This window comes from Melitaea cinxia, chromosome 21 (assembly GCF_905220565.1).
Source record: "Melitaea cinxia chromosome 21, ilMelCinx1.1, whole genome shotgun sequence".
Classification (NCBI taxonomy): Eukaryota; Metazoa; Arthropoda; class Insecta; order Lepidoptera; family Nymphalidae; genus Melitaea; species Melitaea cinxia.
In genome coordinates, this window is record NC_059414.1 from 13,702,099 (window position 1) to 13,720,625 (window position 18,527).

The 18,527-nt window shown below is 32.0% G+C and overlaps 1 protein-coding gene across 1 annotated transcript; it reads right to left on the minus strand.

Annotated features, from left to right (window-relative positions):
* Positions 1-2,447: 2,447 nt before the first annotated feature.
* Positions 2,448-11,476, minus strand: LOC123663975 (hematopoietically-expressed homeobox protein hhex-like). Its single transcript, XM_045598611.1, has 4 exons — positions 11,322-11,476; positions 11,026-11,285; positions 3,088-3,263; positions 2,448-2,579 (listed from the first exon to the last, which is right to left on the minus strand). The coding sequence occupies exons 1-4, from the start codon at positions 11,474-11,476 to the stop codon at positions 2,448-2,450; spliced, it is 723 nt and encodes a 240-aa protein (XP_045454567.1).
* Positions 11,477-18,527: the final 7,051 nt, after the last annotated feature.

The following is an 18,527-nucleotide window of genomic DNA, read 5'->3' on the forward strand; positions in this document are numbered from 1 at the left end:
ACTGCTCACAAAGACTAGGTAGTAGCTGTATCTATACATATAATAAAATGGTAGGAAAGTCAAAACTGTACTTTGAATTTTTTTTTTAAAGAATACTTGGGGTGTGATTTACAAACGATACCGAAGCCAAAAATATAGTTTTTAGAATTTTTGTCCGTTTGTCTGTATGTATGTCCGGGATAAACTCAAAAAGTACTGCATGGATTTACTTCAAACATATAGGTTACATATTATCACGCTATCACCTACGGGGAACGAGCAGTGAACCTTTATTTCTTCAATGCACTCTGTAACAACGTGTAATCTAAGGACGCATATTTGAATGTTGTTGTTATTATGTTAATAACCATGCTATAAGCTAGCTTCACACTATAAATAAAGACATTCTGTAGTATATTTAGTAAAAGCATTGCACCCGTGCGAAGCCGGGGCGGGTCGCTAGTTAATTAATAATATATAAATATTAAGATTTATTTTTTGAAGTTAAACTTCCTTAGAATCGTGATTTGAATTTGAAATGAAAATGGATATAGAAACAAACACGTAAATATATAAAAGAGAATGAGATATACATTACACTGTATTTTATGTTCTCGGTGACAAAATCTCTCATAGGCTACTAGTATAGTGCCGTGTGTGAATTCCATACACACACTTTTTTTTTTAACCTGTCAGTGAGGTAGTACTCAGAAAGTATCTTGTTAAAATCTGGAGCGGAATTTCAGGATCGCAGAAGCTTTGCTAAGCAATTAGACAATTATCTCTAATGTCTGAACTGATGTCTACTAAATTATCTATTTATATAATACAAAATTTAGATTAATCGTAAAAATTCGAAATCAATGATACTATTATATATACTAGTGATTGTCCAAAGGTCGAAATTTGACCATAATTAAAAATTTTAATTAAAGAAAACAAAAAAAAAAGTAATGAAAGAAATTAACCTTTTTTAAAATTTTCAATTTGACTACAGATTGACAATCAACTAAAAAGTATAGGTAATATGCCTGTGCGTGTGTCAAATACACTGTAGTGTGTGTAATGCTTTTTTTTATTGATTTAATGTTTTTTTAATGCATAATAAAAAATAAAAAAAAAATTAGCATTCTGCACTCTTTCTCTATATAAACTATAAGTGTGCGAAATTTCGTATTACTCCGCGCAATTCGTATTCGTAAAAAGTTTTAGCTTCACGTATTTAATATATAGGTGACGATTTCCAACTACAGTCATTAAGTGTTGATAATCTTAATATTTACAAGTTTTGTTAAGAATTTTCCTACTCAAACTTCTTCAGTGACCAATGTATCTTACAGAGAACGAATGTTGAGCATCAACACCAAATTTTAATTGTGTTTCGTGGTAAAATACACGTACTTCTAATTTTATGAAATGAATCGTTAAAGGACAGGTTTGTTCATTAAAATTTCGTTTCAGATTCACATTGTCTTCAGAATTTGTAAAAAAAAATGAATTATCAATTCTTATGATTTTATATTTATTTATTTATACAGCTTTTTACTCATTAAACATTAATTCGAAATTATGCAACATAATTATGTCTACTATTTACAGAAAATCTTAAACGTTATTAACTATTAATTACAGCTTGATTTGGCTCATACACAAACACCAACATACAATACACCTGGCACGGATGGATTTACATTGGCACATAGTTTTTAATACTTGTACTTGATTACACTTTCATTACAAAATATATTAGAAAGGAGATCACGCAAGTCACTAGCGAATTCTACCCAATGATACAAGAATCTGGTCACAAAATATGTTACATCTGTACTATAATAAATTAGCAGCGAAAGTGCTAATTTTTTTGGCAATTTTATGTTTCGATGCGACAAGAATGATTGAACGATGATTGATAATAATCAACGCTTCACATTCATCGGCCCCCAGTAAGATTATCTCCTGTGTCGGGGCTCCGGAAACACACACAATACACAAGCACAAACGCCCAGACCACGACAAAGATCTGTATGGCCAATACAAACGTTTGTCATGTGTGGTCAACCCGCAACCGCCAGCGCAACTGCCACTGATTGATGACGGATGACGGATTGATGTATTAATAATTTCAAATTCGAAGAGAAGAATTAGATCGGTTCTAAAGGTAGTTAAGGTAAGGTAAGGTTTTTTTCTCTGTAAGTATAATAAAACACTCAAATTTGAGGCTTCTAAGGTTTTTGGAAAAGTGCTAAGAGGTAAACAATCTGATTTTATAAATGTCCACTGTCAATGAAGTTAATATTGTTTCATTTCGTATCCAATTGAAATTGTCAAATAATGTTTAAATATTATTTGAAGCAGAATTCTTCATGACATCTGTATGTACAACAAAGTAGGTACAGAATGTCTTAGACAAACACGCACATAGTGTCCATAAATCTCAATTTAAAAATATTTTTTTTAAAGATTATTGTTTAATGTTGGTCAACATCCGCTATTTGTACGTCATCATCGGAGTCATCATTTGAAGGCGGACTTCCTGGATCAGCGGATTCCGGTGTTGTTCGCCGCCATTTTGCTCGCCGATTTTGAAACCATGTCTTAACCTAGAAACAATACATTAAACTATAATAATTTATTAATAAACTTTAAATATAAATAACAGAAAAAATGTTATTAAAAAAGTAAATGCGAAGTTTTTTTGCTGATTTTCGTCAGCAGAATTCACATTCCGAATTATGGGTAGCTTTAAAATTAAAAAGTAGAAAGATGGAACCGAACGATCGAATCCTAGCATCTATTGGAAAAATAGCAAAATATAGAAACTCGTTTTTGATTTAAGCAAGATGTTATTGAAGTACAGCGGGGAATATCCTGCTCAAAACCTGGAGTAGCCCATCTAGGAAAGTACCTCGATATTACTAAACCCCAGCTAAATAACGCTTCTTTCAAATAGTGTTGTTGCAGTGGTGAGTAAGGTAGCCAGAGCTCCTGGGGAAGGTTGGGGATAGGGTTGGCAAAGAGATTGCAATGCTACTGGTGTTGCAGTTGTTTATATGCTATGGTATCCGATTACCATCAGGTGGATCGTACGTTTCTCAGGAATTTGATTACCTGTCGATCGCTAAGTCTTAACGAGACGGCAAGAGCCCTTCGTTCATCAGGACTCAGGTATTTGCTGGCTCCGAAGCGACGCTCCAAGGCACCTGTTTGTGCTGCGCTAAACCTCACTTGCCCGCCTTTTCTCCTCCCTCCCACTCCCCACCAGGGACTACAGAATGAATGTGGAACTGGAAAAGAATTAATATATTTTGTCAGTTTACTAAAAATACGCTATGTGGGATAACCGATTATGGGCAATCTGTAATATTTAAGACACATTCTGAAAATAGGGTAATGTGCTGAATTATGCTGCCTAATTTTTTTTTAAACATTTTATGTTTTTAGACATAATAGTTTAGATTGCGCATAATAATCAGTTGAGCACCGAAAAGTGCTAGGGATATTTTTTTCTATTTTAAAGGATCAAACTTATGCTGAACTACATATTCCAAAAAACTTTAAAAATTTAATATCAAGATTGATTTTACTGTATCATTTGATATGTCACAATTAAATATCAGACAAATTTATAAGTAGTAGTCGATTTTGGGTAAAAAAAATATAATAATGCGCCTGTAAAAAGTATTGGAGGCATGTTGCTTTTACGCTTTTTGTGAAAACTTTTCTTTTTTTTTGTCAGTATTTTGAGTATACTTCGTGGCAGATATACAAATTTGAAGCCAGCAGACTATTCAATTTGGCCACCCTTACTGATATCTAAAATCGATACCCTGTTTCTTATTAGGAGTACAAATCTGAAATATTTAAATTTTTAAGACTCATTTTCTGGATGTATATAATAAAGTTTTTTTTTTTAATTTCTGTAAGACAGAACAACAACAACACAAAAAAAACTTGGGCTAAATTTGCCGCCCCAAAACATTTACCGCCCTAGGCCTACACAGCCTGCTGGTGAATCTGCCACTGGGTATGCTTATAGACGTCTCAGAAACTTCACATTACGTCAAGCCATGATTTTAAATAGCTTGGAGTACGGATTTTATCCTTGGATTTGCCAAACACTAGCTTGATGAGTGCATCAAGCTAGTGTAAAACAAGGTTCAATTCCTCGCCACACTCACAAAATTATGTATCACCTTGTGGTTTACTCTTAAGTCTATATATATATATATATATATATATATATATATATATATATATATATATATATATATATATATATATCATGGTCAGTTCTGGACTTAAAATCAAATTATAGATACTAAGCTTTAGTTCGTTATTTGAAGCATGCAATATCGAAAACAATACGCCTGAATGTTTGACAATTAAAACGTAAATAAAAAAAGGGAATTGCACTTAAGAGCCTATGGATGTTTACAATGTAAGTGTAAGTTTACCCTTGACGATAGTCTTTGTTAATGAAAAGAAGGTATTAAGTCTAAGATATAGTGCCTTAACTTAAGAATACCTAGTCATCTTTTAAAGATACCAAGATAGGACTTAGCATGAAATATCTTCCTCAAAATCTTGGGAAGTCCAACTGGAGCGGGAGTGAGGTGTTTTTCCTCGATCCCACAGAACACCAGAGCCATCTTTTATTTTATTTTTTATTCATCAGAATCAATAATTACTGCTATCAAGTACCGTTGTGTTAATGAAAAGTATGTTATGAACCATTATTGGTAAATAAATATTGATATTTATTTATTATTTATTTATTCACACTTTCGCAGACCAATACCAAGTTTTAACAAAATGATAAATGATATAAGAAAATTAAAAATTAAAATAGAAGATGCATCAGTTGCAACACGGCCTTATCGTTAATACAGCGATCTCTTCCAGGCAACCTTTGGGCAGAGGACTAACATAGGGAGTGTGGGACGGAACGTAAAAATTTTATGTAACAGGAATATATACCTACATATACACATACATACACATGAATATACATAAATATAATAGAAACAGCTATTACTATTATATAAAATCAATATAAATATTATATATTGATAATCCCGCTATCGTAAAATGATATAAAAATAAATATTTCGTGATGCTTAAATTATTAAATCGATAATAATTACAACAAAGCAATAAATTTTATCTTTTTCACGTGTACAACAGTACAACTACTTGATTTAAACGATTAACGTAGGATAATATGACTTGCTATATGACCAAAACATTTATCAAAAAATTGAAAATAATTTATCGACTGCTCACAAAGACAAGGTAGTAGCTGTATTCATTAATAATATAAAAATATTAAGATTTATTTTTGAAGTTAAACTTCTTTGGACTTGTTGTGATTTGAAACTCGATGAAACGAAAACGAGTCACTATTCTAGAAGTTCATTATTCTAGAAAATAATTCGATTTAAAAAGAAATTATTTTTTAAAAATAATATCTATGGCAAAACAACGTTTGCAGGGTCAACTAGTCTATATATATATAATGAACGTTTGTCTTGTTGTTGTTGAATCGTAAACTATGCAGTTGAAAGTGTTGTGCATGAGCCGACAAAGTTTACTGAGTTGGTACGACCAAATAAAAAAAAAAAAAAATTGAACAACGCGCAGGGTTCAGCTAGTTTTCTTTATAAAATTATGTGTAAATCTACTGTGCATGTCTGTGACGTACTACTACAATGGACTTACGTCATGTCAAGTAATCATTGAGTACAAAAATTGATTGTTTTCAAACGAAAATAATATTTTTTTAAATATTAATCGAAATTTTGGTATTATTTTTTATATTATAAGTACAATTTAAAAACGAATGATACGATTACACGAGCGTCTTATCAATTGTTCTTAGATTTTATTATCGATAGGCCGTACTTTATGTAGTTATGGAATATTGATGTTATCGTAATACGTTTAGCTGTAATTGATTTATTGTTAATTACCCTTTCTTGTTTCCATCATCGGTGTTGTAACGATAAGGGGAGCTTATGTGAATTAAAATCAAAAATTTATTTTAGTAGGAATCGACGCACTTTTGAATTTTCATCTTGCAATTGTAACTATACTATACCTAACTGTTAACAAATTTATCAATTTAATTTACACCGAGCAGCAGCATGTAGTGACTGGCTATAAAAAGAAGTACTATAATCATTGTTGAGCTAACTATTATGTGTTAAACATTTAAATTGTATCTTCTGTTAGTTGTCGTCTATAAATATAAACACACACACACTCACTCACAGAACTCGAGAATGGCTGGACTGATTTGGCTAATTTTGATGTTGAAATATTTGTGGAAGTTCATGGAAGGTTTAAGCGGTGAGAAACAGGCCAAGTGCGAGACGGACTCGTGCACCGAGGGTTCCGTATAAACAATTATTAAAAATATTTTTATTATATGATGTAACTAAAAATTTATGCTTTTCGCAATTTTTGTATTTCGTACTAAATTTCAAGTTTCTGAGTTCACAGGAAGTACCCTGTAGGTTTTGATTCCCTTGCGAGTGTCGTTAATTTGCAGCATAAACGGCTGTATCTTTTGATTGCGTGAGCTTAGAAGTTTGATTTTTTCACAGCTCCAAGGGACAGTAAACTTGAGTATTTGATATGAATTTCAGCTTGATACCTCTACGTGTTCCTGAGAAAAAAGGTTTTGACAGACAGATGGACTAAAAAGTAATCCTATAAGGGTTCCGTTTTTTCCTTTTGAGGTACGGAACCTGAGAAAAAAGGTCTTGACAGACAGATGGACTAAAAAGTAATCCTATAAGGGTTCCGTTTTTTCCTTTTGAGGTACGGAACCCTAAAAACGACGGTTTAATTTTCCAATACAAAATGTTACTAGCAGACTCTCTGTGTGCAACAGCAAGCGATAATAGTCTTCATCTTTTCACTGCAAAGCGGCTCAGCATGCTTCGTATTTGGTTGACTGCTCTAATAACGTAATGGAGCGACGCATGCAGACGTTTATTAAGATTTTTGCAACCAAGTGTTGACAATGAACAACAATAACACAATGTACAGTGAGTACATTTAGTACTGCTTGTTTGAAATGTGCAATGATGCCCCGTCATTGCTGGAGCACGATCTGACGAAATATTTCGAATAGGATTTTATTTCTCTTGAAAAAAATGTCACTTCAGCTTAACACAGTCCACTGCTGGACATAGACCTCCATAAGTTCGCGCCAAAATGGAGTGAACTCATGAGTTTTGCCCATAGTCACCACGCTGGGTAGGCGGGTTGGGTGACCGTAGGGCTGGTTTTGTCGCATGTCGCGTTGGATGGTTATAAAATATATGGCAAAACAACGTTTGCGGGGTCGGCTAGTAATAAATATAATATAACATTTTATTCAAATACTCTTGGAGCGTAGAAGGCTTCATGGCTTAAGATTGCGGAAATCATTTTAATCTCAAATCGTCTCAATCGTAATTGTTGACATTTCTTCTCAGTTTCAGACACTTTGGTAATCACAATTTCAATACGTTAGCTTTTCAACAGATTTATAGAAATTTATAAAACAATGGCTATGATCACTTCTTCCTTTATCAGTCACGTGAGAGTATGGATCACTGGCAAAGCACACAAAATCAACAAGACATTAGAACAGCTACAACTTGTATGCATTTGGTTGTTTGCGGTTCACCGGTGCACTTGACCTGCAAACAGGTTGTTACAAGTTCCCGCATTTTTGTCCTGTATTTTTTTTGTGTACAAAAAGTGCATATATTTTTATTTCTATATATATTATATGTAATAAATTTTTAAAGGTGTTTGTAAAGAAAAAAAAAATAAACAAAAATATTTTGAGCGATTAACGCCCCGGCCGCTGGTAGTTAAGGTTTCAATCAAAAAGTTTCTTAGTTGCATTATTATAACATTATGTGTTGAGTCGAAATTTGTCTGAGATTCGTCGTGATTGCAGACCCTATTCTGAAAGAACATCCTATTACCGGAAATATTGTCGGTTTTATAAAATATGTATAAAATCATAAGTCAAAGTTTAAAATATAATCACACCTTCAGTACTCATAGAAATGAATTGGCATTATATGACACCGGATACTATATTGAAATAGAACATTAGGTATTTGTATAATTTCAATTACACCCAATTGCTTTTAATTGTCGCTTATCATAACAATCTTAACACGTTTCATACGAACACAGTTTCTAATCGTGACTTATAAAAGTCATTTATCATTTTTTTTTAACGTAAACAATTTTTATATTTGGACTTGATAGCGATAATCGCTGAGTTATCGTGTGTAATGTTAATTTGAACAATTCGCTTCGTAAAACGATTGCGATGGATTTTTTTTACAGTTAATAAATATTAACTTAATCTTCAATTCAATTCTACCTTATGGCTCTTTTAATTGTGCTATTTATTATATCTTTTCGTTTTATTTAGGTAATGTAATCTTTGAATTAATTTTAAAATAAAGCTTACGGATAATAGTTATGTAGCTATGTTGCGATTAATTATTATTTTTCAAAAGAGTAACTGCGGAGTTTCTTGCCGATTCTTCTCTGCAGAATCTACATTCCGAATCGGTGGTAGCTTTACTTCTACAAATATAATAATTGATTTTTAAAGTTTTAATTTGTAAAATGACGATTCGAAAGTGCTCTTGGAGCCTATTTGAATAAAGCTGTTTTTGATTTTAAATTAAAAGTGTCTACAAAGAAATAAAGATTAATAAAACATTGTTAGAACTGACATAAAAATGATGTAGATATATTTTAATTATTATTTTTGTTATACTGTTTTTTTATACTTATAATATAACAATTGAATGTTGTATCTTTGTTATGATGGTTTGGTTATTTTTTTTTAATGAATTATTTACAGAAAACATCTTGATATTTTAGAAATTCACCAAAGTATTCAATAATATACTACAAATTAAGTGAAATAATAACAATTTCACTTCAATAAGTATCTCAATAAAGGTAATGATGACGTTTTTCAACAACCGATATAATATGAAGGAAAATGAAATTAAAAGAGATACTACCTACGTCTTAAATTCTTATCACAAATAATTATATAGTTTACCTCAATTAAGCAATTAATAACATGATAATACATAATATTTTGTAGACTTGATAAAATTTTACATTATCCATGGAAGCGTCTTCATGTTTTTTTTTTTTTTTTTTTTTTTTTTTTATATTAGAAGTAAACAGTTTAATTTCGCAGGACCTTTGTCTATCTACAATTCTACATAAAAAAAATAATAATCGGCAATATGTATGTACGCGCATAATTTCCAAACGACAGCACTAAAATTCAGCATTGCACTATAATTCTTTTTAGTATTATTTATCGTTGTGTCCATTTGTTATAAGTATTCTTTGACGGTTAGCAGGAAAGTGGACATAAGGTGCCAATCAAACCACTAATTGCAAATTCATGCGACGTTTCGATCCTTTATTGGACCATCATCAGGCATCTACAAAATACAAACATTGAAGAAAGTTGTACAACTAATTAATCCATACAACAACAAGCCAAAGAGAACCAAACCATCCGTACCTTTACATGTAGTAGTCAATAGACATCTCCTTATTAAAGTTCTTTCACTATGTAAGATTCCAAATCTAAATACATTATATATTATTTTTAAGTTATGTTTTAAGCTGTATTCTATGAATTTTGAAAATTTATAATAAAACATTTAAATTTGATAGGTAACAATATGCACAATTTTAAGTTATTAAGTTTTTTGGTTTGTACAATTTCAAGGCATCAAATTCTCCGAACTTGACTATTAAACTGCATCTAAAACATCAATCATATATGTACACACAAAACTATCAAAGACTGACAATGTCTACACAACGATCACAACCCGTGCCCACTTCGTTGGGCGTTAATTATTTTTGTGATGCAAATATAGTAAAGTTTTCATCTCTCTCGTATTTCTCCGACTTGATTTACACGTGCTATTATTTTTCAGTGAATTTTTTGTTCGATAACAATAAAATATAGCCTATATTACTCCTGAACAGTGTAGCTTGAATTTGCATGATTGGATCACTATTTGCGAAGGTTACACGCTACCCTACAAACAAACAAAGTTAGAAACTTTGCCTCTTTATAATATTAGTATAGGTATGTAAATGTAAGAGATTATCTTCAAAAAGAAATCGAGCATAAACTTCATAAGTGTAACTTTCTAAAGGTTTTACTGTTTAGTTAAACGTTTGCTCTTTCTCACGATGTTTGTTGTAGAATGGGTCTGCGTTTTTATTGTTCGTTTCTGGCCCCCTGACATAGATTCGTGTCATTATAAAGGTCTAGGTCATTAAGTTTGAGAGGTATATGTATTATTCTCCAATTATTTTATTTTATTAATTATAATTTTATGACGCTAGTTTTATCATAACTCAAAAATTAACTATTATACTTCTAATTCCAGCAGAATTTTCATACACATATGTGTGTATATCACACAACTTTGAATTTTCATACACACATAATAACACTTTCATATACACATACATAAAATATAAACAAACATAAAGCATTATAACTTATATTATAATTTTATATTATTAAAAATGAATAAATGCGTTGCTAAGCACAAAACTCGAGAACTAATTCTAACCGCTCGAGGACCAATTATAGCCTTAAGGCTATTTTTTAGTTTTCTAATACTTTAGTGAAGTTTCTTATGGAACGAAAAATTAAGGAAATTGCGTGGAAAACTTCAGAATATGAATATTATATAACTATGTTTAGTATTTTAAGTTTTCTTCAGTATGTATCATAAGCTTGCATTGTTGTTTGCGTACTCTTCCCGCCACAGTTTTACTAAACTACTTTGGAACAGATCGCTATAAGCGATAAGGCCGCCTTTGCATACTTTATCTTTCTTTTTGTGTGTAATTAAGTTTTAATAAATAAATAAATTAAGTAAAATGTAACGAATATTTCAGCCTTACTGTATATATATCCAAACTTCAAAAAAAAAAAAAAATCTGATGAAATACGTTTGTACTGACCTCTGTCGTATCCATACGCTTGTCGCAAACTGTAGGGGTTCGAGGCAAATCTGTTGACTGCGAGCTGACTCCTCAGTATCTGATCTGACTTAATTATCTGTTCACTGTACAGGCCCATCGGACACCTCGAATCAACTGGGTACCCTGTCTTCATCCTATAACCCGGCCACGGGATATTAGCCTTTATCGGTGTAGGGTATAACGGATATGTGTTCCTCCGCTGTTCTAAGTTTACCTTGATTTTCGTCAATTCAAGTTCCCTCTGTACTTCTGTCATAACGTTGAATTTTGCTTGCATTTCATCGTATTTGGTAATCGGTTTGATATAATTGTCACTTACTCTTGAAGACTGTTCGTGAGGCGTGTTTTTGGTCACATTCTTAGTATTTTTTCCAGAATCGCTCAAAATGTCCGCGATTAAGAACGACTTCTTCTGCCGGCACTCGCACATTTTGACTGTATATTCAGTACTGGCCGAATAATTATCAATAATATGGACGTACGTGTTGTAATTGATAGCTACTAGTTTAATGGATACAGCTAATCTATTTTTTCCTGATAGCTGATAGTGTCCGTTTTTTAGGAAAACTTTGTAACCAGTTATGGGCCTTCTGCCCTCGAAGTAAGGTATATTTTGGCGTGTGTTAAAATATGGGTGGTGCACAAATCGTTATGGGTTCAGATATGTTTTGTATGGGCTTTTACCGTTGCAGTGACAGGTGAAGATTAGGTCATTAGGTGTTGAAGTGGTATAATGTACAGCGACTACATGGGTCATCGAAAGCTGTCAGGTGTGATGTAAGTATTCGGGTGATGTTATCACGTGAATCACGATACAAACTGTTTTCAAGTAAATATTTTTTCACGAAATTCCAAGTTTCAGGTCTTCTTCTTCTTCTTCGTGACACTCTTGAGGTCGTGGTCATCACGTATCGAGTTCTGTATGGGTAGTTGTGATGATCTTCACGATTGTTCGCCACTTCTCTCTGTTGTTTCAGGTATGACGGGAAAATTTTTCTCCTCATCGGTTTGTCTTGTATACAAACATTGGATTAAAACAGATTTTTTTTTAATCTCATCTATACAAATAAATAAAATTGGAGCGTCTGTTTGTAATATTAAAATAAGCGTTTTTTATTGAATTCTTGTCTAAATTTTTGTCGGTCTGTCTGAAACGGCTGGACCGATTTTGACAGGACGTTCACTGGCAGATAGCTGATGTAGTAAGGTGTAACTAAGGCTATTTTTATTTTAGAAATTTATTTATTTAATAACTCTGCCAGCTGAACAATACCTTATTTGTTAAATTCCATGCGGACGAAGTCGCGGGCACAACTAGTTTTTTTTTATAATTTTTGTCTGTTTGTTCCGGCTAATCTCTGAAACGGCTGGACCGATTTTGACGGGACTTTCACTGGCAGAAAGCTGATGTTTTAAGGAGTAACTGAGGCTGCTTTTATTTTAGAAATTTATTTATTTCATAAATCTGCGACCTGAACAAAACCTTTTTTATCAAATTCCATGCGAATGAAGTCGCGGGCTTAGGTAGTAATTGATAACCATTTGTGAACATGGCGACTCTGTATTTAATGTAAGATATTACTAATATTTTACTAAAAACACAGTTTATAAATTATTTAAAATAGTAACTGCGGAGTTTTTCGCCAGTTCTTCTCCACAGGATCTAAATTCCGAATCCGTGGGAGCTTTACTTTTAAAAACTAATAATCACTTTAAAATTTTAATTTGTGTAGTGACAATTCGAAAGTGCTTTTGAAGTCTAGTTGAATTGAGTCGCTTTTGATTCAATCGATTAAATAATTCGTGTTCCTGATTTTCTCGTTCTAATTTTTTTTTGCCTTTTACGGATTTATGGGCATTTCATACTTAACAACTCCTAGTGGTATGAAATCTTATATTAATAATATAATTATATTATAACAATAATCCGTATGCCCGATACGTGTTATATGCGGTAATCGAATCCATGATCGATAATACAACAACGTTTTAATGTGACCAGTCTGCCAACAGATGCAGATGTAATATTGAAGTAAAATTTTACGCACGCTTGATTTGAGGAGTAAGCTGGTCAATGCGTAACGAGAGCGTTACGAAAAATGTGATCGAGCGAGGCGAACGGAAGTTGAGCGCGAGATAAAGAGTGAGGGAGTTACGTTTCGTTAGTTTTACTTCAGTCGTGTGTGTGGTCTTAAGTTCACTCGTTTTTTTTTCTAAGTGTACAAGTATTATATTCATAACATGAGAGTAATATTTTTATGAAAACATGAAATAATGTAAATGCATAAAGTAAAATTAAACGTTGCTTAAATGGTAACATTTTAATAAATGGATTTCATACGCAATAACAACGTAATGAATGCGGAATCCGTCTGCTTTCGCGGGGATTTCGTTTAACCACAGACTTGATATTACTAGAGTCTTCTAAATTAACTTAAGTTTCCAAATTTTTTTTAAATTGATTCTCTTTGGATGTAAATGAAAATGTCATCATAGCACACACACATATATATAATAAAATAAAAATAAAGAGGCATATTTAATTTAGCCAAACATATTTCAAAACCGGACCTTGTTTCGAAATTCAAAACCTACTTCATAGATCCCGTTATAGAGGGCTGAGATATTTCTATCCTTAAAAGTGAGTCTAGAAGTTCTAGTATAATAATTATAATTTTAAAATTAATAACTATAAAAATAAAAACAATATGTAGAATAGTCTTGTTAAGTAAACTCGCGTCGATTTTTAGAGACTATAAGGCTAGTTCTTAAGTTTTCTAAAATTGCAGTGAAAAACCGATGCATGTTTAAACAAAAAAAAAAAAAAATGAAATAACAAAAGCACGGGCATTATAAAGCCCGTGGACATATCACTTACATAAAAAAAAGTCTATTAATTGAGGATAAATAGGTTCTAATGACTAATGATAGTCTAGTCGTAACTAATTCCTTTATTTAGACCTGGTGAAACCAAACATTTAATTTTCCATATTTTTTCATCCAACTAGATCGGCAAGCAATGGGCTGCAGATGGTAAGCGATTGCCGTAGTTTAGACGCCTGCAATACTAGAAGTATTGCAAGCACGTTGCCCATTCTACCCCAGACTCTACCCGGTAGCTCTTGCCACCTCACCACTAGAACAAAACATTACCAGTGAGCAGTATTATTTAGCTGTGACCTTCTGAAAGGTTAAAGTACTTCGCCAGTCGGGCTGCTCCAAGTTTTGAGCAGGATATATTCTGCTGTGTGACCTCAATAAACATTTATAAGAAATTGTTATAGACAAAACGAGTAATTCTTACATTAATTTCTCAACTAGCTGTTTCTTTCGGTTTTACTCTTGCAATTTCAAATCCCGCAGGAGCGTCCGGATAAATAAGTGTATTTGCTAGCAAACGAAAAAACCGACTTTAATTACATCGACAAGTAATAAAACGTAAGTAGACGAAAAAAATTACAAACACACTAGTTATCACTACGATTTTTGAAGATCCCCTCGATTTCTCTAGGATGCCCTTATCAGATCCTGGTTTCCTTATCATGGTACCACCATTGGGATATCTCCTTTGTAACAGAAAAAATAATCAGCGAAATCGGTTCATAAACGACGAAGTTATTCGCGAATGCACATAAAAAATATAAGGTTAAAGAACTTTATTCTCAAAAAGACAATGTCACTTACATGAGAACAATACACTACAATAAAAGTAAAACATACATATCGTCGTCTTATAAATCCTAGTGCTCAATTAACGAATAGTTTAAATGGTTTCTTCTAACGATAAAGTGTTATTGAGAATATATTGCGAAAGCCGAGATTTAAATTCGTTAACTGAGCTTACATCTTTTATTAGACAAGGTAATTTGTTGTAAAGCTGTGCTCCTTCGAATGTGATATCCCTTTTGGCAAATGTCGTTCTAGTCTTAGGCAGAACCAATAAGCTGGGTCGTCGATTGCTGCGCTTCGTTATACGTTTTATAAAGGACAAATTTGAACGAATAGATTTACTGATAATTTTTTTTATTAAAATACAGGAATTATATATATAAAGTTGTCGTAGGTTCATGATTTTAGTTTCTTTATAAATTTTAGTTGTAGATGTGTAATATGGATATCGAAATAGTATTTTTATTATTTTGTTTTGTTTTCTTTGAAGCTCTTGTAATTTTGTTTTGGAGGAATTACCCCATACTTCAATCAAATATAACAAATGCGACTTAACCAATGAGTTGTATATAGAATGGCGTAATGTTTGAGGAATGCACTGAGAGATATTTTTTAGGCATATGATCAAAGAGGACATTTTTTTTTTAATATGATCTATATGGTTATTAAAACTTAACTGGTTATCCAATCTTAGGCCAAGGTACTTTTCACAGGTTTTTTCTTCAATTGGAATATTATGAACTGTTAGTGGATTGTGTTGTGAAATAATTTTATTTTTTGGTTTAAAGATAATATAACACGTTTTGGAAGCATTTATAGTTAATAAATTATGATGAAACCAATCATTTAAAAGATCTAGATCTTCCTGTGCGTGACTGATAATGTCATTTATTCTGTTTCCAAAATAAAATAAACATGTATCATCTGCATATAACGTTAGATGACCATGTAGTTTCAAATTTGCGATACCATTCATATATATTAGGAAGAGAAGTGGTCCTAAAATTGAGCCCTGTGGGACTCCACAAGTAATAGGTAAAGCACCACTTTCTTCGTTACTAATTTTCACTATCTGCAGTCGATCTGTCAGATAAGATTTTAAAATTTTGAGAACACTACCTTTGATACCAATGTTTTCTAGTTTACGTAATAAAAGTTTGTGACTAATAGTATCAAAGGCTTTTTTTAAATCAATAAACACACCGACTACAATGTGTTTTTTATCTATCTTTTGTCTTATAGTTGTTATCAGATCTACGATTGCAGCAGTAGTATTGCTTTTAGCCCTGAAACCGTATTGCCGTTCGGATAAGAAATTGAAAGAGTCTAAGTGAATAGTTAAGCGGTTGTAAATTAATTTTTCCAATATTTTAGAGAGGACCGGTAGTACAGAGATTGGACGATAGTTTCCTGGATCAGTTTGAAGGCCAGATTTATATATAGGTGTTATTTTTGCAATTTTTAGTGATTCAGGGAAACTTCCTTCAGACAAGAGTTTATTAAAACATTGCATCAATTTTTCTGAAATCAAATTTTGTAAGCATTTTACAGCTTTGCTGCTAATTCTATCTATGCCAGTACTTGAATTAGAATCCAGGTCTTTTATGATTTTATCAATTTCATTAGTGGTGCATAATTTTAATGTCGACAGTTCAGGGTAATTATAATTATTTTTTGTGTGAATAGGGTGAAATATATCGTGGAATTTTTTTGGTATATTTTCAGCTAAATTGGAACCTATTGTTGAGAAATACTTATTAAAAACCTCACAAATTTCTCTCTTATCCGTAATTTCTTTTGATTGTAGGATGATTTTCGAGGGAGCACAACTCAGTTTTGTTTTATTTTGAGATAATTTGTTTAAAAGTGTCCAGGTCCTTTTTGAGTTATTTGCATAATTTTTAAATAACTTATAATAGTATGAATTTTTTGTTTCCCGTATCAATTTAGCCGTATTACTCTTCTTTTGGTTAAAATCTTCTTCTATCTTCTGGCATTTTGGATTGTTCTTATGTTGGACCCATAAATAGTTTCTCTCACTTATTCTGTCGATAATCTCTTTATTTATCCAATCTTCACGCATATTATTCAGAATCTTTGTTTTTATTACTTTGCTGTTAAGTATTTGTTGTTTCAATATAGTTTCTAGCTCTGTGAAGTTATGTGTTGTGTTACCTAGTATTGAAGATTCAAAGCATGTATATAATTTTGTGTAATCTTTTGCTTCATAAGTAGTACGTAGTTTTTTTGGTGTTTTAAATTTATTCATTTGTACATAGATTTGTTTATGATCTGACATTGACGAATTAATAATAGCAATATTAAAATGATTTGTTTTTAAGTTGGTGCTTACATGGTCCAAAATCGATTTTCTTGTAGCAGAATCTCTTGTACTATATGTATTATTTATTTTATTCAACAGTCTATGGCCGGATTCCTTTATTATTTGTTTATATTTTGTAACTTTGTTGTTATTCTCCAAAAGATTAATGTTGAAGTCTCCAATAACTATAGCTCTCTTTCGTTGTTGTAATTGGTTGTCATATTGTTCAAGAAACTGCTCAAAATTAGTATCACCAGGGTTGTATATTACACCAACATCCAATGCAAACTTTTCAATGTGTATCCATAGATAGTTGATGCCACCTTGATAAATTGACTCAATTTGATAATGTTTTAAGTTGTTGTGAATATAGGCTGATACTCCACCTCCTCTAATTGATGTTCGATAGTTATAGTAGTGAGTGTAATTATCTATTTGCAATTGCAAAGCCTGCTCTTCTGATGATATCCAAGTATAGTATAAGTATATAAAATATATAGGTATACAGTCGAATTGAGAACCTCCTTCTTTTTTGAAGTCGGTTAAAAATAGCCAATGTGTTTTTATGAATCTTAAGCTATCTACCCAGCGTGGTGACTATGGGCAAAACACATAAGTTCACGTTATTTTTGGCGTAAACTTGTGGAGGCATATGTCCAGCAGTGGACTGTATAGGCTGTAATGATGATGAATGATGATGCTATCTACGTACTAAGTCTCATTACAATAAGTTCAGAAGTTTTTGCGTGAATGTGTAGCAAACATCCATCAATTCATCCATTCATACACTTTTTCGTTTTTATGATTTTAGTCTTTTATGATTTATTTTTGTACCCACTATTAGAAATTTTATTTTTAGACGTTATTTAGTATTAACCTTTGGTATTTTCACCTAATTGCTCCATATGGATGTTTCATTTTAAGTTACTTTGGTCGTCGATTTTTCCATTTGTCATAATTGAAAAATTTTGGTTGATTTTATTTACGACTCGTCAGTAAAGTATTAGGGATTTTAATATGCAATTTTTGGTATTGTATGTTGCAGTTTAATCTATAACTATTAATATTGCAACTGTTTAGTTCTGTAATAAAACGTAGCATGTTATGTTATTTTATACAATTCATAATATTGAAACTGTTCAACGTAATATTGCTACTCGACGATAGATGTCGTTGTACGCATTTAAATCGCGCTATCGTTTTTAGGGCGAGTGTTTGCCCTAAGCCGTCCTAAAATTGTCCCGCTTTTATATTTTCAAATAAAAGATCTCGCCTATCAATGACGTATTTATTTTACAAATCCCGTAGAAAAGGTTTAGTTATCTTGGTGGGTTGTATAGCAATTAAGCTTTTGTTTGATTACTTTGTTAAATTTTTCATACAGTTCAACACTTGTGAAATCTGTACCTTTATATAATTAAAACAAAAAGGCCTAGGCTTTCATAGCGGAAGCTTTTTAAATAGATATATGATATATTGAGAGGGGTCA

Bases quoted from the DNA above. Each gene is read 5' to 3' on its own strand.
- LOC123663975 (XM_045598611.1), bottom strand. From the start codon at position 11,476: ATGTGCGAGTGCCGGCAGAAGAAGTCGTTCTTAATCGCGGACATTTTG. The intron at 11,286-11,321 runs GCAAGCAAAATT...AGAAGTACAGAG, and splicing joins ATTACCAAATACGATGAAAT to GGAACTTGAATTGACGAAAA. The intron at 3,264-11,025 runs GTCAGTACAAAC...ATTCTTTTCCAG, and splicing joins AGCGTATGGATACGACAGAG to TTCCACATTCATTCTGTAGT.